Raw genomic sequence first — 27,757 nt, forward strand, 5'->3', positions numbered from 1 at the left:
AATCATGCTGCAACATTTGCAGGTTTCTATGGCCCCTGCACTTATTCTAAACTCCAAGTCTTCCTTACATGTCTATTTCTCATGTACTGTGTTTTACCCCTTCTCATAGCACATAGAAAATCTGCCCAACATTTAAGATTTCCTTCAAGTTCCATTTCTTTCAAGAGTTCTTTATTATGCTTTTAAGCCTACTTTAGTGTTCTGGAGTAATACTTGTCTTAATCTTTCCTTTCTACCCTTAAATAGCTGGTACTGGGTTATTGAGAGCTCCGAAATCAGATTGCCTGGGTCTGAATTATCACTGGACAATTTATAAGTTGTGTCCTTGAGAAAGTCTAATTAACCTCTCCTTAATTTGCTCATTAATAATGAGAAGATAATTTACCATTGATTTGCAGTGAAAAGTATGTATCATGAATAAGAACACTTAATACAGCAAGCGAAACATTGAAAGTAAATATCAGTTCTTATCACAACTTTATTTTTATATGTTCAATTTTAATCTAATTAATTTCTAGTGAATGCCTTACTTCCTATGACTAGATGATATATCTGAGAATAGAAATCATATCCCATGTGTCTTGGGCATTTTCTATAGCACTAGCCACAGTGACTAAACAACTATTTTTTGACTGAACTCTGATTGATTGATTGATTAAAACACTGAAGGACAAAGAGTTTCTGCATCTATGGGTGTAATGGAATGATTGGTTTTTCCCTGGTTCTGCCTGAACATCTATTTTCTTGAGCTTGTCCGTACTTGGACAAAACAGTCAAAGAGCAATTGCAGAAGGAAGCAACACAGTATGTTACATCATTAGCAAACAGAAAAGTGACAAATTTTCGAACTCATAGCTAAATCATTCATTCATTCATTCATTTGTATGCACAATTTTCCCTAGCATAAAAATAAATAAGACCAGTTTCTAACCTCAGGGGTTAGAATCCAATAGACTGAGATAGATTAGCAACAAAATTCCTTAAAGAATCATATCACATAAGATTTAGATGGGCACAGGAAGGCATCAGCAAATGGCACGAAAAGGAAAGATATAAAGGGAAAGGATTTGTAAAGCTTACTATTAATAGAACATAGGAGTTTTCTTGGTGACTCAAGAAGTAAAAAGAAGCTAAGAGAGTTTTCCATGAAGGGAAATATTTAAGTACGAAAGCTTTGACACTACTAGCCAGTAGTTCCAAGGATGGGAAGCCACTCTCAATGGCTAGAGAGAGGCAGGCTACAAAGTGAAGAGATGGTTGGATCAGATTATTGTATGTCAAGCCAACAACTAGGCTGAATGTTATCCTACCAGAAACTGTAACATGATCAGATATCAGATTTTTATTTTAGAAAAATCTTAGTTTTGAGTAGATGGATTGATAAGAACATAAGACTGAAGGGGTAATGATAACTTTCAAAATAGCTTGGGTCAGACATGCAAAGAATTTTGAATTAAGGCAAAAACAAGGTACATTTAATGGTTTCAGCTTTGACATTTCAAAACTGAAATGCCAACAGGATATTCAGTGAGTAGGTTCTATGTTGTCTTTCTTCTTCTTTGTGGTAGTGGTGGTGTTTCGATTTGGTTTGGTGGGTTGAGTTTGGTATATAAGATTCTGAACCTCGGGGACAGATCCAGAAGACAGAATTGGACTTAAAACCAACAGGAGTCATGAGTGTGAAGGACACTACTGGAGAGAATATACAAGATGAGAAGGAAAAACAAGAGAGACAAAAAGTAGTACTGGTAAACACCAAAACTTTAGGGGTAGGCAGAGGAAGAGACCTAATAAGAGGACCGAGCTGGAGAGAAGGTCAGAGAGTTAGATAATCAGAGAAGAATGGCATCTCAGAAAACAAAAGAAGCAGAAGCCCCCAAAATAAAGAAACAGGAGTCAACTGTGCCAATTTTTCACAAAAAGATTAAATAAAATGAAGGCTTATAGTAAATTCATAGGATTTGGCTATAAAGAAATAAATATTCATTTTGCAGTAAATTAATGAATGGCAAGGAAACTAAGTCTTTCCAGGATTTTGATGTAAAGGGCATAAAGGGAAAGGTAGTGATAACTAGCAGTGTAAGATGAAATAATTCATCTATGTGTTTGTTACTGGGGGATGCTTGAGGAAGTCCATAGCTTGAAGAAAAAGATAAGAAAGGATGGGTTAAAAATGAAACAGGAGTTCCCGTCGTGGCGCAGTGGTTAACGAATCCGACTAGGAACCATGAGGTTGTGTGGGTTCAGTCCCTGCCCTTGCTCAGTGGGTTAACGATCCGGCGTTGCCGTGAGCTGTAGTGTAGGTTGCAGACGTGGCTCGGATCCCGCGTTGCTGTGGCTCTGGCGTAGGCCGGTGGCTACAGCTCCGATTCAACCCCTAGCCTGGGAACCTCCATATGCCGCGGGAGCGGCCCAAGAAATAGCAACAACAACAACAAAGACAAAAAAAAAAAAAAAAGAAACAGAAGAAAAAGAACAGATATTTTTAGACAGAAAGAATGAAAGGGTTTTCTCAAGAGCAATTCTGAAATAGGATAATCTAAACCTCCCTTTGAAATGGGTGAAAAATAAAGGTGAAGGGCTGCTCATATACAAGAGGGAGTACAGGCTGGGAGCTCTCTGATGGCCTAATGGTTAAGGATCTGGTGTTGTCACTGAAGTGGCACAGGTTCAATCCCTGGCCTGGGAACCTCTTCATGCCATGGGCGCAGCCAATAATAATAATGATAATAATAAGTATAGGTTTATGAGATCCTAAGAAACTTACATTTGATAGACCTAAGTCTTATTTATTTGTTTGGTTTGGTTTGTTGTTGGTTCTATTGTCTTGAGAAGTAGGGAGCTAGGAATAGGTTTGGGATACCTGATATGGAAAATGAGATTGGAAGCTGATTAAGAACAGATAAATGGACCGCCAAAGTGAATTAAGAAATAAAATTAGAGGGCATTAATATTGCACTGCAACAACCTCCATAACTATGTGATTTCTTTCTGAAGGGCTCATCAGCCTATGTGTAAAAATACAGTGTGAACGGGTTGGTTGGACCTGAGGCTGGATGTTAGCACCAAAGGAAGGTTATATGAGCAAGGTACTATGTAGCACCTTGAGGCCTCAGTTAAATAGAGCAGCCATGGGCAATGCTAAGGTTTGGAGTTCTTAAGGAAGGCAATGAAGGGGAGGTGTGGGACAAAGGGAGTGAGAAACCGTAAGGTTATTATCAATAGCAATTGATACCCTGAGTTTGAATCCAGAGATAGAAGGAACTAGGACTGATAAGGTCCAGGATGTGATCACAGATGTCAGATATTGGATGGAAGCTACTTAAGAATAGAAGGTAAAGAAACTTTGAAGACAGCATGTTGGATAGATTGGTTATGTCAAATGTCAAAGTCCTCAATGACTAAGGTGTAAGCTCCAAGGTGACACTGTGTCAAGTAATAGGAACCTCAGTGAAAGAAGAATTTTTACTCTTGAGTTGAAAATGAATGGTCAATAAGTTGCAATAGAGGACTAGGATAAACACAGTATTGCCTCTCATATGATATGAGAAAATAATGAGTATTTGCATAAAAGGATGAGTGATGAAGAAATGTCTGGGAGAGTATTAGGTTTCCATTAAGGAGAGAAAATGAAGGCAGTGATAGGTAAAGAGATTGAAAACACAGAGGATTTTATTTTCCATAAGGTAAGAGCTCAAAATTAGACAGTTTCAAGGGCATTCTGCTTAAGGAAGTGCTTTCCCAGCCTGTTTTAGAAGAAAGGACATACCGTGGAGGCACCGGGACCTCCGGGTTTCCACTGCCAACCGGAGCACAACTCCATTACTTATAGTTATGCCGACATATAGCTACAGTGATACTAATAATATCACACCATACTTCAATACCTGATTAGAAGGTACTGTTATTTAATTATGTAAAAGGAGAAACTTTAAAAGAGATCGAAGCCCACAAAATGGAAATTATTCAGACCAACATCATCCTATGACCTTCAGCCTAGCCAACAGGCTCCAGCAAACTGGGAGGTTCCTTATAGCTTTAAGTGCAGCTATAAGAGTTGTCACGTTATGTTTGAAAACCACAATATTCTATTTAGGATAAGAGCCCTTTGGAAAAGGTAGCTGATGAATGAAAGAACACCCAAATATTCTCAGAGTGATTTTTCCTCCTTCAATTCAATCCAACAAGCATCTCCTCTTCTTGGCACTGTGCTAGGTGCTGAATATCTTGAGATGAATAACTTTATTATGTTACTGGTAAAAATATCTTAATATTGATAATCACAAGAATCTATAACATGGAAATCTCTGAACGCATATCAAAGTGGATAAAATAATTTGGTTGATGATTCTGTAAGTTTCACTGCCATCTACTTGCTAAAGTTCTAAAGGGCATTCAGAACAAGCCTAAAGAAATTCTAACTCTATGTGATTTGGGGCAAGTTATTCCCTCTGAGCTTCTTTTCACATCTTTAAAATGGGCATAACAACAATACTTACTTCCATGACTGTTGCAACAATGTAAGAGTGTTTTATAAACTGAAACAAACAAGTGAATGTTAGTTATTGACTTCTGAATCAGCCACAGAGAAGTGTAAAGACAAAGTCAGCCTTGTTACAGTCTCTTTTACTGACTGTGTGAAAACACATCAAAAGGTGACTATTTATTTGACATTTGCACATCATTGCTGTGCAAAGACTGAAAAACCACAGATAAAATGAGTATGTTACGCTTGAATTTTCAATATACAAAAGATGATTCATTAAGTTTCTTTGCTTTCCTTTTATGTCAACAGCTGTTTGAAAAAAAAAAAAAAAACTATTCACCTAAGAAATAGAGAACATCAGTCTTCTCTTGCCTAGCAGAAAAAAATAGTCAACAGCGGAATAAGGAGGTTGTCCTAAATGTTAAGGAGGTGTTGTTGAATCATACATTCATGAACTAACTTTATTCTGTAGCAATGGCCTTCAAAGACAGAATTTAAATAATTAAGCAATCTCACAAAAAGAGAGAAAAGTGGAAATGTGGTGTTTAAAATTTGGATTAGGAGTAATATAGTTAAAATTTAATATTTGTTAAAAGTGAAAGCAGTAAATTGGCTGGGGTCAGTCCCTAAACAGAAAACACTTCTTCATGGATTTTCAACAAGTTTAATTTATTAATGACATATTGTATTTATTGGGTTTTATTTCTTTTCTCTCTTAAGTAATTCAAAGATGCAGTCAAATACTTAATGAAATCTATATGTTCTGAGTTATTCAGACATGCTTGCAAATGATTTAAAGAATAAGAAATTAAAACTGTGGCCTCATATCTAATTTTATCAGTCTTGAAAAAGTTTAATATCCTTGGAGTTCTCTTGTGGCACAGTGGGTTAAGGATGCAGCATTGTCACTGCAGCTCCTTGGGTTGCTGTTGTGGCATGGGTTCAATCCCCACCCCAGGAACTTCCACATGCTGTGGGCATGACCAAAAAGAAAGTTTAATGTCCTTTTGTTTAATATAATTGAATGTGCTTGTTACTTGACCAAAAAACATGATTTTTCAGGACCATAAAGGCATTTAAAATCTCTTATAAATTTTTTGTAAGAGAAATTACTTTTATAATTCTTTCAATCCTTGAACCCTAAAAGTGTTTAATAAGAAAAACAAGACATTCACATGATGCAAAAGGAACACAGGACTGTAGGTTAATGTTAGTGCCCTACAAGAAAACAGAATAAATGCTCACATTTCCCAACAATTTGAACAGTAATTTTCAAAGTTTGTTTATAGCAGGGTAGTTCTATTTTTGAAATACATCTTACATCCAAACCTTATGTATTAGACAGATAATACTGGAACTGCTCTAGTTGAAGGGGAGCAGAGCCCAGAGCAGTGCTCCCTACAGAAACAGACAGAAAAGTGATTACTTGAATCACAGAGTCGGCAACTATGACTTTAAAGTATGACAGACTTGGGTTCTGTTTTAGTCTGTTCAGGTTCCTGTAACAAAATATCATAGATTAGATGGTTTACATACAATAGAAAGTGATTTCTTGCAGTTTTGGAGGCTAGAAAGTCCAAAATCATGGTTCCCTCCTTCCCAATGAACATTCAGCCCATGCAACTAGATGTCCCTTATAACCGGGGCACAAGAGCACGCAGGAGAGCTGCTTACCTCTCTGCCTGCCTCTCCTTAAGAGGTGTATTTCTCACTTAAATAAATCCTCACTTTTCTTTCTCAATTTCCATCATGCTTCTGAATTCCTTCTGTGATGAGACGAGAAGCTTCCCTTCGGGAACAATCCGAGGGAGAGCAAACTGCTAGCCATTTACCTTTCCCCCTCCACACATTTATCAGTGTAGTCTGCTAGCCTTCAGATGAAAATTCCTGGTTTGGACTATCATGCAAGCAAAGAAATTCAAGGAGACTAGTTCAGAAATGTTAAGATGGTGAGTGGGACTGTCCTGATCCAGGGGATGAGGCAGACTGAGGGCTCTAGGATAATTCCCTGCTCCCTAGATGAGTTGGCTGGGACAAAGAGTAGTGGGGTTCTGTAGAAAGAAGTTTCTACTGAGAGTAGCAGTGGGGATCAGAAGAAAGAGATGAAAAGAGAAGAGATTTTGAAGTGAAATATATATGGGGTGTGGAAAGAACTGCAAGCAAATTAGAGTCAGGGAATGTTCTTTCATCCTGTGACCTACCAGAAATGCAGTGGAGTGAGGCAAGTCCACCAAAGCATTATTGATTTCTCCCAGGTTGATCACTGACATGGTGTCAAGTGGTGGGACTGAAACCAAGCAGGACCCTGTGGGGCTCCTGACCACAGAAGCATCTGTGTCCCCCATTTCTTGTTTTAGGGAATAAGCTTCAGCCTCCATGACCTTCCCTGAGTTCCAATGGGTAGGTTCAAACCACTGCTGATCATGGAAGAGACTGGATCTGAGACAAGGGTCCAGTCAAAAAACAATAATGCAGGTTTGGGGTAGGGGCGTGGTTCTCCCTCAAGGGATTCACATAACATCATCTTTGAGCTCTTCTGCAGAACTATAATCACCAACAAATGAAAGATGTTAACTATTTGGTGAAGCGTTCTTCATTCCAGAAAGAAGTAGGACCATCAGAACCAGTCCCCAGGCCACTAAACATCAGCTTTGAAGAATGCAGGCTTGCACATATCCTGATCCTTCTCTGTGGCCCTATTTTCTACTCCTGCCCTGTAAAACCACTTCCTATTCTCTCCCAAAGGAGGAGACAGGCTTTAAGGCATTAGCCTGCTGTGGCCTCATTGGCCTGGCAAAGCAACAAAAGCTATCATTTTCCCCTTCACCTGAAACTCTGTCTCTGCATTTCCATTTAGTGGACAGAGGCCGAGTTTTGGCAATAGGATTACGGGAAGAGACAAGTGTAAGGAAACGGCATCTGGGGCACAAATAAAGGAGCTACATGTCCAAGGTCTGAGTACTGAGTCCTCTCATTTTATTGTCTTTGGGCAACAGGTCCTCCAAGCTGGGATATTTTTGTCTCTCCTTGAAGAACAGACTCTACACAGATATTTCTCAACTTCTAATGGTCTCCAAGTATAATGTTGGCTCATTTTTTATTATTTTTTCTTGACATCATTTGAAGTTTGCCTCCTTAGGCAATAAACCCTTTATCTTTCTTCTCTGATTGAATGAGCCTTCTAGAAATTCCCTTTTACGACATGTCTGCATTCTTACTATTGGAATGCAAATACTTTCTTAATAAACACTGGAAAACATCAGTGAAACTTAAAAAGGAAATGAGAAGTTCCAGAAACTCACATTCAAATAAAATAAATACAGGCATCTGATTCATGATTCTTAAGAAATATGAATAACCTTTTATAGTTGTGACATCATAAAGAGATATTTACTTTCAAATTACTCAGCTTCCTTTTTCCCAAGAAGCTTGTGTTAATTCTGAATCAAAATGTCCCAATGTACAGAACAAAATAACCGGAAGTGAAGATGTCAATTATATCTAATTTAGAACACTCTTGTAAAAATTATTTAAGCTTTGTTTCAGAAATCCTGCAAAAATCACTAGATGAAATGTTTTTTTATATAAGCAAACTAAATAATGTGCAGAGACTGGTGGGTGAATAGGTTCTGGTATTCTGGCAAAGAATACACGAAACTTCTCTTGAAAAACCAAATCCCAAATCTGTTTTTTTAAAAATTGTATAAGTCACATTTCAGGGCTGTTTTGATAAAGAACAGCTAGTTATTATACGATGCTTAAATTCCTTGATTTTGCAAAAGAAGAATGAAAAAGAGGGCTTTATCTCTATTAAAACATGTAAAGTTACAAAAATAGTGCACATGTCAACAGAAGTTAACTCTCCACTGTCCAGATGGTAGAGTAATTAAGTGAGTAAATTCTGGATTTGGACCACTTGGAGTGGGTGCAGTCTTGGCTCCCTGGCGTACAAACTGAGGTACCCAAGGCAAGTTATCACATCTCCTGAAATCTAAGTCTCCCCATCTATAAGTTGGGTAATAACTAAGATCTGTTAGTGAACAGTAAGGAATAATGTCTGTAAAATATCTAGCAAAAAATAATATTAAATAAATATTAGTTATGGGATTATCATACACAGTAAATTAAGATAAAAAGTTCAAAATAAGAAAGAGGTGGGCTCTCAAAACCAAATAACACTAACAAGTTTTATTTAAGAATATACTGTTAGATTCTTGCCTCACAATGACCACCTAAATAAACTCAAAATTGATTAAAGAATTTAAGGGGAGGGAGTTTCCGTTGTGGTTCAGTGGTAACAGACCTGACTAGTATCCATGGGGCCCTACTCCCTGTCCCCGCTCTTTGTCTCCCCTCGCAGGTTAAGGATCCTGCATTGCAGTGAGCGGTGATGTAGGTTGTGGAAGCCACTTAGATCTGGCATTGCTGTGGCTATGGTGTAGGCTGGCAGCTGCAGCTCCTATTCAGCCTCTAGCCTGGAAACTTCCATATGCCCCGGGTGTGGCCCTAAAAAGGAAAAAAAAAAAAAAAAAGAATTTCAAGGGAAAGTGTTAAAGAACTTCTAGGTAGATTTCTAATAGTGGGAAAGTAAAGTTATGTCCAAAAAAATGAGAGAGAAGCAAAAAAAAAAGAGTTCCCATTGTTGTGCAGCAGAAATTAATCCAACTGGGAACCATGAGGTTGCAGGATCGATTCCTGGCCTTGCTTAATGGGTTAAGAATCCAGCATTGCTGTGAGCTGTGGTGTAGGTTGCAGATGCGACTCAGATTTGGTATTGCTGTGGTTGTGGCGCAGGCCTGCAGCTGTAGCTCTGATTTGACCCCTAGCCTGGGAACCTCCACACGCTGGGATTTCGTCCCTAAAAAGCAAAGAGCAAATAAATAAATAAATAAAATTTAAAAATGATTGAGAAAAGCATTGGTTCAATACAATAAAAATCTATCATGAACAACATTGAAAAGCAAAAGAAAAATTACTAAAAATATTTACGAGTATAAAATACAACAAATCATTATTTTTTATGCATAATGAATACTAACAAGTCAATAAGAAAACAAACATCCCAAAAGAAACACAGCTGATGGAAAGAAAAGACAAATCATAAAAAAACAGAAATATATGAATCTAATAAATAGACTTTTGTAAATTTTGATCATTTGTAATCGAAGACATTTACTAGTAAACAAAGAAACCCAACTTTAAGGACTAAAAATATTCCATATTACATTTATCAGTATGATTAATTTCATGCAATTTTTGTTTATTCACTCATATATTTTAAAAGAATACTTAATTACAGTAAGGGTTTGGGAGACTCCCGGTTAAAACGGCCAATGGGCTTTTTCTGGTATGAATCAAGAACTTTAAAATAGTTCATACTCTTTGACCCTTTAAGGAATCCAGCCAAAGGGAAATGCTGACATTCATGTGCATTGTGCACAGTTATCTCCAAGGCATTACTTCTAAGCCTAAAATCCCAGTGTTTCCCAGACCTTTCCACATAAAAACTAACAGAGAAAATAATATTTGGAAAACACACAGCAGGACCTGGAATAGGCTATTTGCATCAGTTTGGGACTCAAAGAATTTAACGGGAGGGCTGGAATGCCTGGATCCCAACACACCTGTCACCAGCTCAGGACCATCCAATTCACAACCATCATTAGCCTGGGACAACCTAATTGGGAATATTCAACCTAAAAATCTAACATTAATTCAAATATAACTCTATAGGAGTTCTCACGTGGCACAGCTGGTTAAGGATCCACTATTGTCACTGCAATGGCTCAGGTCACTGCTGTGGTGGGGTTTTGATCCCTGACCTGGGAACTTCCACAGGCCATTGGCACAGCCAAAAAAAACCACACCAACCAAATTAAAAAAACCTGTAATATGGTTTGCCACTAAAATTAAAGCCTTCAACTTTATAAAGATAAGGTGACATTTGGCCTGATAGATACTAAAACAGATAGGCTGCAAAAATATGTGGGTGTTAAAATTAGGTCTATAAAGAGTTGTATGTCAGATTATTGACATTATGTAAAGAAAAGAAGAATGTGAAGTTGCTAGTGGACTATTCCCCAAAGTTTAAATTACATGACATACAGATAAACATTTTTTAAAATACTGGAACAATAAAACAAAATGTGAAAATTCATCTTTTATGTTACGATTTTTGGATTTTAAGTTATATTCGCTACTGAAATTTCCAAAAATTTTACTATGATATTTATAATTTAAAAATAAACAAATTTGAATAAAGAAAACTGTAACATAGATAATGGGAAGTTATACCCAATTGCAGTTTTCAAATATTTTGCAATCTAATGTTGATATGGATGTTGACACTTTATTAACTTTTGAAAATCTCTTAAAATCTATGACGTGTGGAAAAGAGGGAAAAAAAGAGTTCAATATCTTAAAAAGGATGAACATTCAATATGACCCAAAAGTCAACAGCCTTTCAAACATAGTTTTTAAAATAACGTTTTTACCTAACGCTCTTCTAATATACATCAAGTTAGGTCAACAGAATAGCAGGGATATGTAATATTTTTTTGGTTTGAGTCAGCACACTCCTGAGACTCAGACTTTATGTGAGACCACTTTTTCTAATAGGCTAAAAAATGATCTTGATTAGATTAATGTGTTGAGAGGGCAAGGAAGTTCACAAAGGTTTAAACTTCTTTAGAAAAGCCCCTGGTATCCAATCATTTTTATGTAATCTATGCAGTTTTTATAGCTAAAGAAGAAGATAAACGTGTAAGGGAAAACCTTTTTATGGGGATCTTAATGTTTTTCCATCCCTACTAAAGAATGGAATGGTAATTCCATGGGCTTCACACAAAGAGGCCGTTTCAGCAGATACCCTGCACAGCTGATAATCAGAGTATAAATAAAGTTTTTAACCTCACTACACAAACATCTGTAGGGCTTTTCTTCTGCTTCAGTATATTTATATACCACGCAAATGAAATTTGCAGTAGCTGGCAGTCATTTTAATAAAGAATTAGTAATAACTTTAAAATACTGCAAATGTCAAAATACATTTTCTTTGTTGCTCATCATGTTTATAAGAATCAATGGGCTCGTCATGAGTTGAGATCTCAGGACATTAATAGGTAGTTATTGTACATCTTCTTGGGCATTATTTGCTTAGAAATCAATCGCACTAGTTCCACATCAGTGCACATTAGGCCACTCCCCCTTCCCCAATGATCTTTAAAATAAAATGCAGATTTTAACTAATTTTAATAAATAATTTCATAATTTTACTAATGGAGAAGCAGTGAAATTATGGAAAGAGAATGACTAATTACAAAAACTACAATCGATGTTTTACCACTCATTGTATCATACTTTAAAATCTCAGGCCATTTTTTTTTCCAGTGCAAATGTGACCTTCAGAAGTTACATTTTAAAAATTCACAGAAGTTTTAAAAAATAATATTTGCATGAGTTTTGGCAAATATTTCCACCCTCAGAGTGTTAGAAATCAACAGACCTTAAATGTCAAAAGGAAAAAAGTCCCAGGAGATTCTAAAATGTGGTTAGATAACTTGCCTAATATAGTATTTGGTTTTAAGTAGTTTATTGGCCTCCTAGGTCAGTGAATGATAGAAGCTAAGCAAAATTCTTCAGGCTAGAAGGAAAATGAAATGGCAAAAAATCTTGAGGGTGGAGCAAAATGTATACACAGTACTATCCTTTTTTTTTTTTCCTAGTCTTTTGTCCTTTTAGGGCCGCACCCACAGCATATGGAAGTTCCCAGGCTAGGGTCAAATCAGAGCTGTTGCGACCTAAGCCAAAGCCACAGCAAATCCAGATCCGAGCTGCCTCTGTGACCTACACCAGGCTCACGGCAAAGCCAGATCCTTAACCCACTGAGCAAGGCTAGGGATTGAACCCGCAACCTCATGGTTCCTAATCGGATTCGTTTCCACTGCACCACAATGGGAACTCCCAAATTACTATTTTTTAGAAGATATTTCATTACTGCACTTAGCTGCTGGCAATTTGTCAACAGTGTATTTCAAAAGACAAAATCCACCATAATTTATGACTTCTATTTGATGAGATGAAAAGGAATATTAATTTCTTTTCTTTATTTTTCAAGAGTTCTACCTGAAATATGTTTAGTCTTAAATCCCATACATGCTGGCTGTATTCCTATTTTTCCATGCTAGGTATGTAATGCAAGAAAAAGCTGCCACTTATTCATTAACCAATTCATTCAACATTTCTTCCATTGATCAGCTATTTAAATCAATGTAGAGAGAATTACAAACTCTCTAAAGTAGGTACAACAATTTACTTACCATAAAATCATACCTGGGTATGAAAAAGAATTTAGAAGATGTTTCATTAAAAACATTAACAATGTCAAGTTGTTAAAATAATGAAATAGACACAATTTTCATGAGGGAAGGTTGTTTGTAGAGAGGAACACTGTTAGCAAGAAACAGGTAGAAAGTAGAAGTATCAAAAGTCACTGTTAAAGAAATAGCCTAAAAGTCCACTAAAAATTCATACCCATATTTTACATTGGAAAGATATGAATACAATTGTTTTTATACTTGTCAAGCCTAAGTGATAATTTTACAATTTTACGTCTTATTAAAGTACAGTCGATTTACAATATTATATTACTTTCAGACGTACAATATAGTGATTCAACATTTTACAGATTATATTCCATTTAAAGTTATAAAATATTGACTATATTTCCTGTGCTGTACAATATATCCTTATAGCTTATTTACTTTATACATAGGTAATTTTATATCTTTTAAATGTATAGATCATTTTATGGCATGCCTTAGAGAGAAGAGGTAAAAATCTTGGGAAGGATAAATTGTCTAAAAGGAATGAATCTCCAAGAGGACGCACACTATCTGGCTTCTAAGTAGTACACAAGTTTATAGAGTAGAGAAATACAAGGCATTCGTGCAACCTACATATTGCAAAAGTCATATGATTTCCTTAATAAGTCTTCCTTAAGTCTCAGCAGTATGTGATGAGGGAGCATAGTGGAATTCCTCTTCAAACCTAATTACCAAGAGCACCCCGTATGTGTTGTAAGAGGGTTCCACTGTACTAATCAACTGTCAGACAGGGACATTGCTGACCTATGCACTTCACTGGCTGAATATAATTTTTAAAAATAAACAAAATCAATTCTATCCAATAAAAAGAAATTCACTTAGAAACTATGTCCTTCCTATCAAAACTCTTCAGAATTTGTACATCAGCTGCACATGTTACTAGAAGTATGCACATAAATGTTTCTTTCTCTTCATGTCTTCCAATTACTGTCGTTATCAAAAATGTATTGTATCTAACCCCAATTTACTCTTTTTTAAGTTTATATTCATGAAATCTTGAGAAAATGTGGTTTGTGTGGGAAATTCCAACTTCTGACAACCAAGTCCACACCTTGCTACTTGGAAGTAGAAATTAAAAGAATCATTGAAGAACAAAAGAAAGACATACACAGGAAGGAAGGAAGGAGGGAGGGAGGGAAGGAAGGAAGGAAGGAAGGAAGGAAGGAAGGAAGGAAGGAAGGAAGGAAGGCAGGCAGGCAGGCAGGCAGGCAGGCAGGCAGGCAGGCAGGCAGGCAGGCAGGCAGGCAGGCAAGCACCATCCACTTGTCTCTAGACATCAATAAACAAAATGGTTTATTTACTAATCAAGAAAGCACGATTACTATTCTCAAGTCAAGGTTAAAAGTAATCAAAGTTTACCTCTAATCAGCCAAGTAGATGTTTACTTTATTAATATGATTCTATAGTCACCTGAGTCTAACTTTTACCTCAAGTGTGCCAAAGGAATCTTTCCTGAGGCTTGTATGATTTTCCTCCTTGCTTTCCTTCTGAGTACCTTCTAATTTTAAGATCCCCTTGTCATGCTGCTCTGGTTTCTCATACTCCTTCAGTTTTAAGGACCCAAGCAAGACTAGTGGCCATTTATGTTCCAAACTTAATGATCACTTCCTCTCATAAAAATCTACCTGTTTTATGATTTTGTCCCTCAAGCTTCACCTTTTTTTTTATATCAACTTAATCTAATGAATAACCCTACCTTTAATATTGGTTATTGATAATGGCCTAACTGTATTCTTTCTATGTAATATGTGCATTTAATAGTGGCTCCAGAGCCTTAGTAATTTATGGGCCCTGACAAGTTCTGTGAAGGAGAGTTTGGGCATTGGGAAATATGAGTGTGTCACAGCAGGGTGGTCAAGGGATAAGTGATAAGCCGTAGGACTTGTGAAATTCAGAGATGACTAATAATAAGTATGTGGAAATGCCTAACAATTAAAAGGTGCTATACCAATATGTGATATAATTATTATTACTATCATTCTAGTCAGTTTTACATATCTCTTCAAACACATAAGACTCTTCAGAAGGAAAATGTACTAAAAATATAACTTTTAATAACTCATAGGAATTTTAGGAAATCTTTCCCTACAGGAGTCCTTTTGACTTTTCTTCTACTTTAAGAAATGATGATCTGTCATATGAAGTCTTACAGAGTCAGTTTATGATAGACTGGTCAGTATTGACCAAGAAATAAAATAAGTATGCAATTTACAAAGGAAAAAGAAAAACAGCCAGTAAGATATTAAATGCTAATTGTCCTTTTTTTTTTTGCTTTTTGGCTTTTTGCCATTTCTAGGGCCACTCCTACGGCATATGGAGGTTCCCAGGCTAGGGGTCTAATCGGAGCTGCAGCCGACAGCCTACACCACAGCCACAGCAACACCGGATCCTTAACCCACTGAGCAAGGCCAGGGATCGAACCCGCAACCTCATAGTTCCTAGTCAGATTCATTAACCACTGAACCACAATGGGAACTCCCTAAATGTCTTTCTTATCTTTCCATCTTCCCATTATACTCACATGCTTGTTTAATACTTTCAAAACAAAATAGAATTTTGAAGGTTAAGAAACCATAGGAATTGTGAAATTAAAAAATCATTGATAGTAAGTCTTTATGGATCACTGATCTAAAAATAGTTTATGTACTGTATTTCTGAACTAAAAGGTCATAATCAATATCTGCTGCTTGGTATTTTCTTCCTAAGACTTCCTTTTTGTTGTTTCATTTTTAATGAACAGATTTATCTGACAAATCCAGGTTTAATCTTCACAAGATGTAGGAATGCTAAGACATTCCAGAACACAGAAGAAGGAAGGGGAGAAGGAAATTCCAAAAGAATGATTTGCTTATTTGGGGGAGGATAAAAACGTAAATCTAAATGTTGCTTTTACCTCACTCAAATACTCACAAAATACTTTAAACACAGGTTAAGCCACTGGGGAAAAAAATTTCCAAGAGTCTGTTACCCACTTATTAATATCCAATACCCAACATGGAAAGTTAGCAAATAGAGACAGCATGTGTTGAAACTACTCTAAATGGTTTTCAACATTTGTGGCATGTTTATATTTTTGCAGGATATGACTCAAAATTTGCTTTGAAGTATTTTGTATTTCTTACTGTAATAAAGGGGAAAAAAGTTCTGTTTTGTTCCAATTCTCCATTAATATTTACATAAAATCACATTTTTCTTCTGGATTTACCAAAAGTACAATCCTAAGAATCTTATTTAGGCAATTTGTATCAAAAATACCATCAAGCTGACATAATTTTTTCAATCCATGTTTTGTTCATGATGAAAGCTGCTACGATCTAGAAAACTATGTTCAAGGTTCTGATGTTAACTTGTTTCTCCATTTGTTGTTTATATTCCACACACGTCCCCTAAAAATTAAATGCTTAAATTTAAATTTGACTTTAAACAGAATCACAGACTTTTCAAGAATTCAAAATCTAGCGAATATGATAAGTGGAAACTAATAAAATTAGCTTAGAACAGATTTCTGCATCAGGAAAACACTATGGGAACACTATGAAAAGAAAGCAAAAATTTCTAAGGGCAGTTTGAAATTATTCGTAAATTTGACCAAAAAAGTTAATTTCTTTTTTTTTTTCCTCTTTGAGTTATTAGGTATCATTAAGTAATCCAAATACTATGGACAGGATACATCTTGATTTCAGAAAATTATTAGAAAAAGAAGCTAATGGTATGCTTTGAGATACAAGGAAGATATGTGTGTTTCGGTGGAACCTACAGATGATAAAACAAATCTCTGAAAAAAAGTGATGACTGACAGATTATCCCAAACTGAAGGATGACATGCTTTTATCATCATGAGGTTATGAAGGCATACTAAAGTTTATAAATGTCAGAAAGTTTCTTTAAAAAAGTTAACACAGGAGTTCCTGTCATGGCGCAGCAGAAATGAATCCAACTAGGAACCATGAGGTTGCAGGTCTGATCCCTTACCTCACTCAGTGGGTTAAGGATCCTGCATTGCTGTTGCTGTGGTGTACGCCAGCAGCTACAGCTCCTATTAGACCCCTAGCCTGGGAACCTCCATATTCCGTGGGTGCGGCCCTATAAAGACAAAAGACAAAAACAAATAAAAAAAGTTAACACAGACCAAGGTTTCAATCCAAACATATATTGGTATCAATTACATACCCCATTATACTCTCTGATGTGGGACATTATTTGAAACCCTGCATTTGGTTGTGGCATAACCTACACTTGACAGGGGCCTTAACAAGCAAAAATGTGTTCAGAGAAAGCTTTGAAAACTACACAATATGAGAATTGTTTGAAAGAACAGTTGTGTTTTGGATGGAAAAAAAAAAGTCTCAGAAGGAACATATACCAGCTTCTACTCTCTGGAGATCAGTTAAGCAGAAGAAAGGTTGGACTCTGGCTATTACCCTGGGAGTGGAACTAAGACCAGCGGTTACAAGTGGTTGTGAGAAATATCAGAGAATGTCTAACAAATGGAAATAATCTGTCTATAAAAGAAACAAGAAAGCACTAGAAATATGAAGAATGTGCAATAGAAGGGGAACAGACCAGTGTTCAACTCCTGACCTCACTGCTGTTTTAGCCTGGGGATCTTGGTCCTGTTACTAAGATTCTCTGACTTTCCATTTCCTTACCTATAAAACAATGTCTTTGCACTGGATGAAAGTTGGGATAGCAGGTGAGAATACTGAAATAAGGACAAGGAAGGGCTAACTAGATGTTGCCATGGTTCTTCCTATTTCTCAGGCTCTACCATTTCATAATAAGTAAAAATATTTTTTTCATCTCACGGTAAGAAATTATTGCTAAATAATTTCATTTATTCATCATAGAAGTATTGTGTGCTTACTATGTATAGGCACTCTTCTAAGTATACAGAAGCGAAAAAAATGCAGAGAAATTCTTGTCCTCATAGACCTTATATTATGTGGGAAGAGACACTGACAATAAATAAAACAAGTAAACCACACACTACAGTAGAAGGTGAAAAGGCCTACACAGAAAAGATAAGGAAGAGAAATTAGCAATTTTAAATAAGGTCAGGGAAACATCAGTGTGAAGTTGAAACATAGGAACAAAGATACATTAATTTCATCCAGAATTTTAAAATCAATTTTATTATGAAATCTATTGGAAACATGGTGCCCTCAACCAAAAATCCTAGGATTCAAAAGAGTTCCGAATAACGTAATCTCATCAGAGACTGTTATAGACTGAATTGCATCCGCCCCACAATTGTATGTTGAAGTCTTAACCTTCAGGACTTCAGAATGCGAATATATTTGGAGACAGGACTTTTAAGGAGGTAATTAAGTTCAATGAGATCATTAGGATGGATCCTAATCTAAAGTGACTGGTGTATTTATAAGAAGAGGAGATTAGGACACAGAAGAGTACAGCGGGAAGACCACGTGAAGACACAGGGAGAAAAAGCTGTCTCAGTATTACGTTTAGGATAATGCAAGATAGCAACTCAGAAGCTTTTATAAATTTATATTTAGAATTTATGTGCAGTTTTCAGTTTTTCTGTGTTTATCCTTTTAACATTAAAGTGCACTGAAAATCTTAAACTTAGTGCTTTTCTCCCAACATACTCTAGAGAAGGGAGATAGTGTAACCAAAATATCACAAGGACTTCACAATTGATAACACCATGCTTAAGTTATATGTAAATGTTCAGGATATGCAAAATATTTATTTTCCTATCGAGACATATATAAACATTTTCAAGTTTAAAATGACAGCTCATCATCTTTTAGAATGTTCAAGTACACAGGCAAGCAGTTAACAAAACCAGAACTTAGCTTTTCCCAACTCACTCAAACCTTTTTCCCCCAGTTGCTACAAAAGCTCAGTTCAGCTTTGCTGTGTACCTGTAATCAAGCTGGCCACCTACTGATGCAAGCATCTGGATGCATGTTTTAAAATATTCTTTAATTTAAATCATATCATTTCCTATCCCTTTCTATTCCTTTTAGATGTTCCTAGTAGCGATATATACTAATTTTAAAAATTAAAAGATATGTAAGTGAATATACTTACAGGTCCTGTTGGTTTAGATGCTTTCTCAAATTCTTCACCCTCCTCCATTAGTGCTTCTTCAGTCCCAGGTAAAGAATCTATTTGCAAAAAAGAGAACAGAAAAATTAGAGGCATATATTGCTTTTACTAACTTTCTGATATATAGGTTTATTATGAGAAGGATATTAAAGTGATTGAATAGGTTGCTGAAAAATCATAGTGTTTGTGATTTGAAGTAGAGTATAAAATGCTATTCACCTGGCTTGAAGACAATGTATGAACAACATTATTTCCAATTTAAAAAAACACAGTGAAGTCAGAGTGCACAAGAGCAGCAGTCACCTTAGAGCAACCCTTCTTTTGGCCTATTATTTAGCTGATTGTTGGAAGTTAATGTCCTCTTTCTGTCTTTAATCCTGTAATTTCATGTTTGTTTTATCTATCAACTGTTTTCTTTGTTTTGGGGGTTTTTTGTGTTTTTTGGGGGGGCTACACAATTTAAATACAAATTTGGATTCTTTCTTTTAAATGGGACAGAAGTTTTGAAAAGTTTGGAGAAGAGTACATATTAATAAATGGTGGTAGGTTTTCCATTTAATGTATTGAGCTTGAAATTGTGATTATTCACTTTAACATATGATAACTGGGGAAGGAGTGACTTTCATATATGTGAATGAAAAGATGGCCTTTCCCTATGTTTGCTGAGTTAAATGACTATAACAACAAAGATTTCTACAGGCTATAAAGAATTCTTCAATAAAGACATATATATGGAGCATCTAGAAACAGTTTGTTTTAAAACTTACCATTTAAATTAAAAAAAATCTGTTAAAAGGACGGCATTCTAAACCACTGGAAACTTTAAAAATTGATTTTTTAAATTAACTGATATTTTAAAGAGCCATATGCATCCTTAAAGAAGACTTTCCTTCAGACCCACATATATATGGAGACAGATTTTTTTCTGTTGCATAAAATACGTGCTCTGGGAAGAAAGTCAGAGCCTTAAATCCTTAAATCCAAGTCCTTAATGGCCACTCAAGAACAGACAGACAATGGAAAGCTTAGCCCAAATACATAATCATAGCTTTTAAATTATGGAGCTCTTTCTATCTCTGATAACTCAGAATTCTACATTCAAGAAGAAAAAAAGATCAGTACAGATGATGAGAATTATACCAAGTTAAAAACAGTAACCCATTGATGAGGGAAACTTGAACCCCCTATCTATCAAAACCCTATTGTAAATGTGACAATAGATAGATTCTTTTAATGAGAATGTATAAACTAGCAAAATTTAAGTCTTCCGTGACTGAGTTATGTTCTGCAGGACTGTGAGCAAATATTACTCTAATTTTAGTATTCACTTGGTCTTTTTTTCTATTCTATTTGTGTGTTGAAATTTCCATCCGTGTAGATTATTGACAATAAGTAATATTAACATGTTCTTTCTATGTTATAAAGAAGTTATTTCATATACAGAAGAAGTAAACTCACCCTTGTGTGGATTTGCTGGGTCTTTTATGGTTAGAAATACTATACAATAAGTAGCTCTCAAGTTCCTCTCAGTGAATAGTCAGTGGTTTTTTTGTTTGTTTGTTTTGTCTTTTTGCTATTTCTTTGGGCCGCTCCCGCGGCATATGGAGGTTCCCAGGCTAGGGGTCTAATCGGAGCTGTAGCCACTGGCCTACGCCAGAGCCATAGCAACGCGGGATCCGAGCCGCGTCTGCAACCTACACCACAGCTCAGGGCAACGCCGGATCGTTAACCCACTGAGCAAAGGCAGGGACCAAACCCGCAACCTCATGGTTCCCAGTCGGATTCGTTAACCACTGCGCCACGACGGGAACTCCAATAGTCAGTGGTTTTAAAGAGGTATTGTCATTCTGTTTGGTTTCTTATGCGTAGGTGAATTAATCAGTTCATTCATCCATTTATTTGTATATTCTTTTATTAAAAAATACTATATGCCAGGAACTCAACTAGGTACTGTCAAAACAAGTTAAGCAGGATAATTTTCTGACTCTTTCTCTATTGGAATTTACTTAAACACTTTTATAGTATTAATTTTTTAAATAAAAATAAACATTTGCAAAGGGAAGGTATTGGTAACTTTTTATGGTTTTACATTTTCTTCTGTTCTTATTTTGGTTAAATTCTTCCTGGTTATTGGTGCCATATCCAGTGAGATCTACAGTATGGTAAGGTCCTTTCAGCTTAGCATAAAGGGACAACTGTGAGGTGTGCCAGAATATTTGCAAATTTACATATCTGACCTTATTAAAAGTTGGTAAGTTCAGGAGTTCTCATTGTGGCTCAGCAGAAACGAACCTGACTAGTATCTATGAGGATACAGGTTCCATCCCTGGCCTTGCTCAGTGGGTTAAGGATCTGGCATTGCCGTGAGCTGTGGTGGAGGTTGCAGACATGGCTTGGATCTGGTGTGTCTGTGGCTGTGGTGTAGGCTAGTGGCTACAGCTCAGATTGGACCCCTAGCTTGGGAACCCTACCTTATGGCCCTAAAAAGACCAAAAAAAAAAAAAAAAGTTGCCAAGGTGAAAGGTCCCCTCAAAATAGTTCAATCTATTGACAGACAATCATATTGACAGATGTTTGACAGGATATCAATTTAACAAGGTAGAAGGAACAATAAGCACCATGAAAATAAAACCTTAGTGTTTAACACTTGGAAGGGTACAGTACATTTTTTTAAGTGTTCTGAGTACATTGTTTATTACATAGTATTGGAGAGTGTATATCTGTAGCCTTTTTGCTCTGTCTATTCCAGAGCAATTTCTTCTAAGTATAAATGATTTTCAAAATATAAGCAATGAATTCTTGGAGCCTTTTTTAATTACTTGGAAGAGAAAATGAGTCACTAAATTTGTCAGATGTTAGAGTTTATTTTATCTCCTCATTTTAGAGAAGAAGAAACAGAAGCATAGCAAGATGAAGTAATTTTGTCAAAATGTAACAGTCTCTGGCAGCGCTCAGACTAGAAACTCAGCCTCTGTGGTTGACTAGGTATGTGGTGGGAGCCTAGAGATATGCAGAGTTTGTCATGATGTTTAACTTCATCTGATGTCTTCCTGTCATTATTTTTACTTCACTGTTTGTGTCACAAGAGATTTTTCTAAGCAACAAGTTACACCTGCTCATAGAAATATTTACGTTTACTGAGCCAAACTCAATGTGGATGCACAGTTAACATAAAAGTCACATTAGCATTTTTGGATCTAGTGACTTGACTAACTTAAGTTGATAAGAATGTACTGAATCAGGAGTTCCCTGGTGGCCTAGTGGTTAAGGATCTGGCATTGTCACTGCTGTGGCTCTGGTCACTGCTGTGGCATAGGTTCAATCCCTGGCCTGGGAACTTAAGCATGCATGCTGTGGGTACAGTCAATTAAAAAAAATAATGTGCTGAACCAGAAGAACATATTTTGGAATTTGTTGATTAGGTCTACTAATATCTGAATGTGAAGAATTCAGGATATTGGCATTCAAGAAAGTAGAGAGTTTCCATTGGGGCTCGGTGAAAACAAACCCTACTAGTATCCACGAGGATGTGAGTTCGATCTGTGGCCTTACTCATTGGATTAAGGATCCAGTATTGCTGTGAGCTTCAGTGTAGGTCACAGAAAAGGCTCGGATCTTACTGTGGCTGTGGTGTAGGCTGGCAGCTGTAGCTCCAAATTAACCCCTAGAATACCTTTTCCCCAGTGAATGCAAATAAGTATAATCAACAGATTATTGATGCCTTAATTTTCTAAAAAAAAAATGTAAATCCCAGCAATACTGTTATTGTGTAAACGTGATTGTTGAAGGATACTGTATCTGACTGTGGAAGGATACAGTATATGCAGATTGCTGGATTTGAGTGGTTTTGATAGACTATATAATGAGCCAGTAGTTAATACCTGTTTTGTATCTAGTTCTATACTGGGCATGGTGGAGAACACAAGAAATCCTCAAGAAGTAGAGAATCCAATTGATGGGAGAAGAACAAACACACAAGAAGTCATTCAAAACCAGGAGCTAAAAAAGAAAACACTGGCGTGGGCTGGACTTCAGGGACACTTTACATCACCTTAGAGCATAGGATCTGAATAGGCCAGAGGGAAGGGGAAGGAATTTATGGTGAGTCAAATCAGAGTGGCTTAAGTAAAGGTACACATGCAGGAAAACCAGTGAGGAGAAGCCAGGCTGTCAACAATGGCCAGCCTGGGGCCCCTCAGTTGCTAGTGACACATTGCTCAACTTTCACTGTCAGTGTCAGAGGTCTGCCCCACAAGTGCGTTACCTCATCAGGACAAGGAGAGATTTGAGTGTATGGCAACTATTACTTTTTTTTTAGTATTGTGCTACACTGGCATTGGTTTAAATTCCCATAACATTTTATTTTTTAATGTTTATTTATAATGTTTTCAATATTTGACATATAAAGGACAAAGTATACTTGAATAATAATATATATAAGTAGGACATTTAAGTTACAAAGAAAAATCATAAAATAGACACCCCCAAACCACCACTAACTTAAGAATTAGAACATTTCCATTAACCTTCATGCACCTGTGAGCTCCTTCCTCGTCCCATCTCCTTGCTTCCCCTGTCCCCTGAGGATAACTGTCATTTTGAGTCTTTCATTCCCTTCTTTCATTATAAATGTATCACTTATGTATGTTTCCCAAAGAATATATTATTTAGATTTGCTAGGTTTTTTTGTCTGCCTTTTTAGGGCCGCACCTGGGGCATATGGAGGTTCCCAGGCTAGGGGCTGAATCTGAGCTGTAGCTGCCAGTCTACACCACAGCCATATCAATGCGGGAACTGACCCATGTCTGTGACCTACATCACAGCTCGCAGCAATGCCAGATCCTTAACCCACTGAGCGAGGCTAGTTTTGAGCTTTACAACAATGACATTCTATGACTTCTTTTGTTCAATAAGCATTATGCTTTTTTAATAAGGAGAAATTTTGTTTTTTGAGATATGTATTCTTATAAAATGTTTTTACAAATATTATGCTTTTGAGACTCATTCAGTTGTGAGCCACAACCTGCTTATTCCAGATTGCAAGACCCAACTGCCATTTCAGATCAGTTACTGGAAATCAGCATTTATATTATACTATATTTATATTATGGAAACCTTCGATCTCTACAAATCATGGCTTTCTTTTTCAAAGAAGCAATTGTTAACATTTATGAGCACACACCACTGATTTCATCCATACTATTATGTGGAGCTGAAATACATTCAGTTTCTATAATGTGCCAATTTTACATTTTATCCATTTTCCCGTCCACCAGTATGTTAACACAGTTTGCTCACATTTCAGGGTACATGAGACTTATTTCTCTGTAATATTTTCCCTAAAGTGGCATTTCTGGGCTTTACTCAAGATTTTAGGATAACAGAAAACTATTTCCAAACTTGTTTATGCTCTACATGTAGTGTATGAGTTTCTTTTCATCTCTATTTTTACCAACACTTGGTTTTACCAGATTTCTTAATTAATGTTAAATAAAAAGTTGTAAAACAGCATCTCTCAGTGACCTTAACTTGTTTTTCCTTGATTACTAGAGTAGTTAAACATTTCTCAAACACTCATTGGCCATTTGTGTTTTGTCCTCTGTGAAATGTCTATTCATTTCTGTTGCATATTTCTCTCTTGGTTTGCTGATCCTTTATTAAATTATACATGTACTTTATGTATTCTGAATATTAATTTCTGAGTAGTGATAATATAATTAAACACCTTTTTCTATTTTGTAGCTTATCAACTCACTTTGTTTCTGGCATTTTTTTTTTTTTTTGGTCTTTGTCTTTTTCTAGGGCCGCACCCATGGTATGTGGTGGTTCCCAGGCTAGGGGTCTAATCGGAGCTGTAGCCGCCAGCCTACACCACAGCCACAGCAACTCAGAATCCAAGTCGAGTCTGCGACCTACACCACAGCCCACAGCAATGCTGAATCCTTAACCCACTGAGCAAGGCCAGGGATCGAACCCTCAACCTCATGGTTCCTAGTCTGATTTGCTAATCACTGAGCCACGATGGGAACTCCTCTGGCATCTTTTGATAACAAGAATTCTTTAACACTGGGTAGTTAAATTTTTTAATTTTTTAATATTTAGGAATTGCTACATCTTATTTAAGATGTCCTTCTCTATCCAGATGTAAGGACAATAGTCTCCTATGGTTTCTTTTCTAATTATTCCAATGGAGGTACTGAGTATTTCCTGCTAGAGCACTGAGTGATGGAGCAGTGACAGACCTTAGATGCCATTGCAGCAGCATTGCATATACTTATTCATTTCCTCAGCAAATATTTTGAAGTGCCCTGGCATGAATAATATGCTAAGCCAAGGAGTTTGAATTTTGTCCTACAGAAAATGGGGAAGAAATAGCAGCTTCATTTTTAGGAAGATAATGAACCCAAAGGGGTGAGACAGTATAAGGAGACTCTATTTGCATAGCTGTTCCACTACACAGGGAAAGAGGATGAAGGCTAGATGAGGAGATCTCAGGGAAAATGAAGAGGAGGCTGGGTTAGTGACAGTGACATAATTTGAGACTGATCTAACATGGGGCTGAGAGAGAGGAAGGGAAATCAAGTATGATATCAACATTTCTGATCAGACGACTGAAGGGATCTATGATGTGAGAATGAGAGTAGGCAATGTAAGGTCCCCAACTACGCTGGATTTAGTAACAAAATTTGGGGAGCAGGCAACATACAGTTGACCTGTGAGTACCTTAAACAGGCACAGACATTAAGAGGCTGCTCTTCTGGACTCAAGCTTCTTGCCTCCTTTTCTGCTTTGCCCTGAAACCTCCTGACACACACAATCTGAAAGAGAGGTGGATGTGTGAACAGCAGCTATGGTGATTTGGTTTCAGGAACAGAGGCTTGGTTTAATTTCTTTAAAAAAAAAAAACTTTAAAAATCTACTAAACACACTATTAAATCATTGAATTTAAAACTTACCCAAAGAATCTGGGATTATTTCATCTGGAGAATGAAGTACTTGTGAGGTCTCTTCTGTCCTTTCTGCCAGGTTGTCCCCTTGAAGCCTAAGTGATTAAAAAACAGTCACCGAAACTTCTAATCGTGTTGAATTGTGAAATGTGAAGTACATACTACTGGGAACATGACCTTGAACCTCTAAACTCTAAAATCAGACATGTTTCTTCCAAGTAGAAATACACATTTACTGAAACCTTTGTAACACAGGGTTTTTGCTTTTCTAAACTTTAGGAAAAGTCTTTCATGTTTTCTCCTGTATACAAGGGTAGATTAGTTTAGGTAGATTCTGCTTTCCTGATTAAGGGAGGTTTATAAGGAAATGTTTTTGCTGAAACTACAATGTGGAAGTGAGAGGAAGAAAAGCAAGCATCCAACACAGCATGCTCCTCTGGCATCTGGGTCAAGGAACATGAGAGGGTTGCTATGGTTATACAAAGGTTTATCAAACACAGTTCTCCAAATCAACCAAACCTGAGTTTAAAGGCCTGCAGGTCAAGATTCATCTCCAAAGGGGAAGCAAAAATTGTCAGTATGTGTGACTGCCCAGGGTTCTTCCTCAGGAAAAGAAGACTTGTAGGTATTTTTATGACAATAGATTTCTGAGCTTCTACATCCTCACCTCTGTAGTGAGATTAGCATCCCATTCAAACAGTCTGGGTTTAGATGAAACTGTGAAACCACTCCATCAGAGGAGATAGAGCTCATCAATAAATGTTTGAACTCTGACCTAAGAACAGCAGAATAAGCTCTGCTACTGTTGGAGGACAGTATATCAAACAGTTCAGAGATTATAACTTTCTGCCAGTGCCCTTACTTTTTTCTTCCATTTAGCTGATGGCAAGTGCCCACAGGGGAGAGTATTAAGAAAAACATGACCTATGTCATTACTGTTTTTAAAAATACAAACTCAAATACTCAAATACAATTCATAACTGTACCAGACTTAAAAGTTTAAAATTTTCAACTATTTTATATCTTGGCTTTTATATACCACAGTGGACTCCAATTTAACAATTTGCATTTGACTTTTGCCTATTTGAGCATGGTCCTCTCCTTACCTTTTGTATAATTATAAATACTGTATATTATTATGATTACTATTTATTATTATTATTATTTGCCATGCCTGAGACATATGGAAGTTCCCAGGCCAGGGACTGAATCCTAGCCACACCTGCAACCTACATCACAGCTCTGGCAATTCCAGATCCTTAACCCACTGCCCCACAGCAGAAACTCCATACACTTTATTTTTATTTTTATTCCTACAGCATTCCTATAACATTCTGTATATATTATATATTTATATTTGCATATTATCTTCTGTACATAGAACCATATGTACTGTATTATAGAAGCTAATTAAATAATTCTCAAGAGTAATTTCCTGATAGACATGAAACAGTTTGGTCATGAATCTTATACTTTTAATTAATTTTTAAAAGTTTACTCTAAAAAAACAGTATCACTTTTAAGTGACTGATTTAGCTACAGACTGCTCGAATCTGACCAATATTTCTTATTTTGTTTACTTCTAATAATTAGGATAAATACTTTGCTAATCAGCAATATCAAATATTCTTTTTTGAGTTCTCTTTATTTAAGACCATTTCATCAAATTATCAAAGAGAGAAAGTATGTAGAGACATGCGATTTTGAAAGGTGTGAGTAAAAATTACTATTAAAAATTGACAATGAGCTCCAACACATTTGGGTTTTTAACATTAGGTTAAAAACCTAAATGGAAAATAAATCTCCAACAAAGGCAATATGAAAAAAAAATCAAAACTAAGCTGTAATTTTTTCTTTTTTTGCTC

General features: G+C 36.4%; 1 protein-coding gene across 8 annotated transcripts in view; it reads right to left on the reverse strand.

The window, feature by feature from the left end:
• The window catches only part of C6H8orf34 (chromosome 6 C8orf34 homolog), a 361,855-nt gene that overhangs the window by 75,400 nt on the left and 258,698 nt on the right, over nucleotides 1-27,757 (reverse strand). For all 8 annotated transcript variants that reach the window (XM_047783787.1, XM_047783785.1, XM_047783789.1 and 5 more), the window contains exons 9-10: nucleotides 25,902-25,987; nucleotides 18,928-19,004 (exon numbers count right to left, since the gene is read on the reverse strand). In XM_047783787.1, the coding sequence (XP_047639743.1) occupies nucleotides 18,928-19,004; nucleotides 25,902-25,987 (163 nt within the window). The remainder of the gene's footprint in view (nucleotides 1-18,927; nucleotides 19,005-25,901; nucleotides 25,988-27,757) is intronic.

The sequence above is a fragment of the Phacochoerus africanus genome, chromosome 6 (genome assembly GCF_016906955.1).
Source record: "Phacochoerus africanus isolate WHEZ1 chromosome 6, ROS_Pafr_v1, whole genome shotgun sequence".
Classification (NCBI taxonomy): Eukaryota; Metazoa; Chordata; class Mammalia; order Artiodactyla; family Suidae; genus Phacochoerus; species Phacochoerus africanus.